Here is an 838-nt window from a genome sequence, read left to right as displayed (position 1 = left end):
TGAGCTCTGCCCCTCCGCAGCCTGCAGAGCCATGGACCTTCGTGAAGAACGCCACCTCCTACCCTCCTATGTAAGTGTTGGCATCTTTTAGTGGAACGTTTGCCTCAAAGGGATGTCGGTAAGCGCCAAGGCACACCTTCGAGTGCCTTCTCCATTGTTCTAGATCCTTAAGATACGGTAGATCCTTAAAAACATTCCAGCCCAGCCTGGCTGGCTCAGTGGTTGAGCGTCAACCCACGAACCAGGAAGTCACGGTTTGATTTCCAGTCAGGGCATATGCCTGGGTTGTGGGCTCGATCCCCAGTAAGGGGTGTTTAGGAGGCAGCTGAACAATGATTCTCTCTCATCCTTGATGTTTCTATCTCTCTCTCTCCCGCATCCCTCCTCCCTGAAATCAATAAAAATATATTTATAAACAACAACAACAACAAATTCCAGAACTCCCATAGCATGCTAGAGCCTTTTATCCAACAAGTATTTATTGAGCACCTACTGTGTGCCAGGCATATTCTAGGTTCCTGGGCTCCATTAGTGAATGAAACAGTTATTTCTACCTTCATGAAACTTGTGTTCCAGCTGGGAGAGATAGATGATAAATAGTAAGCAAATTAATACATACATCATATATAATAAAAGCAAAACATGCAAATTAACCGTCCCTCTGCTATGCTCAAGCCATACTCACAAGCCATATCCACAAAGTCAGTCAGGAGTGAATATGCAAATTAACCCAACTAAGATGGTGGCGGCCATTGAGCTGGAGCGAGCAGGAGACTTGGGTTGCCCCCAGCGATGGAGGAATCCAAGCTTCCCGCCTGCCCTGCTGGCCCTGGGAGCC

General features: G+C 47.4%; 1 protein-coding gene across 1 annotated transcript in view; it reads left to right on the top strand.

Annotated features, from left to right (window-relative positions):
• Nucleotides 1-838, top strand: part of LOC102768056 (liver carboxylesterase 1) — an 18,125-nt gene that overhangs the window by 3,051 nt on the left and 14,236 nt on the right. The window contains exon 2 of the mRNA XM_006764351.2: nt 5-70. Within this exon, the coding sequence (XP_006764414.2) occupies nt 5-70 (66 nt within the window). The remainder of the gene's footprint in view (nt 1-4; nt 71-838) is intronic.

Source organism: Myotis davidii, unplaced genomic scaffold (genome assembly GCF_000327345.1).
Source record: "Myotis davidii unplaced genomic scaffold, ASM32734v1 scaffold2621, whole genome shotgun sequence".
Lineage (NCBI taxonomy): Eukaryota > Metazoa > Chordata > Mammalia > Chiroptera > Vespertilionidae > Myotis > Myotis davidii.
The sequence above is the reverse complement of the archived record's forward strand: the minus strand, read 5'-3'. Positions and strand labels throughout refer to the sequence as shown.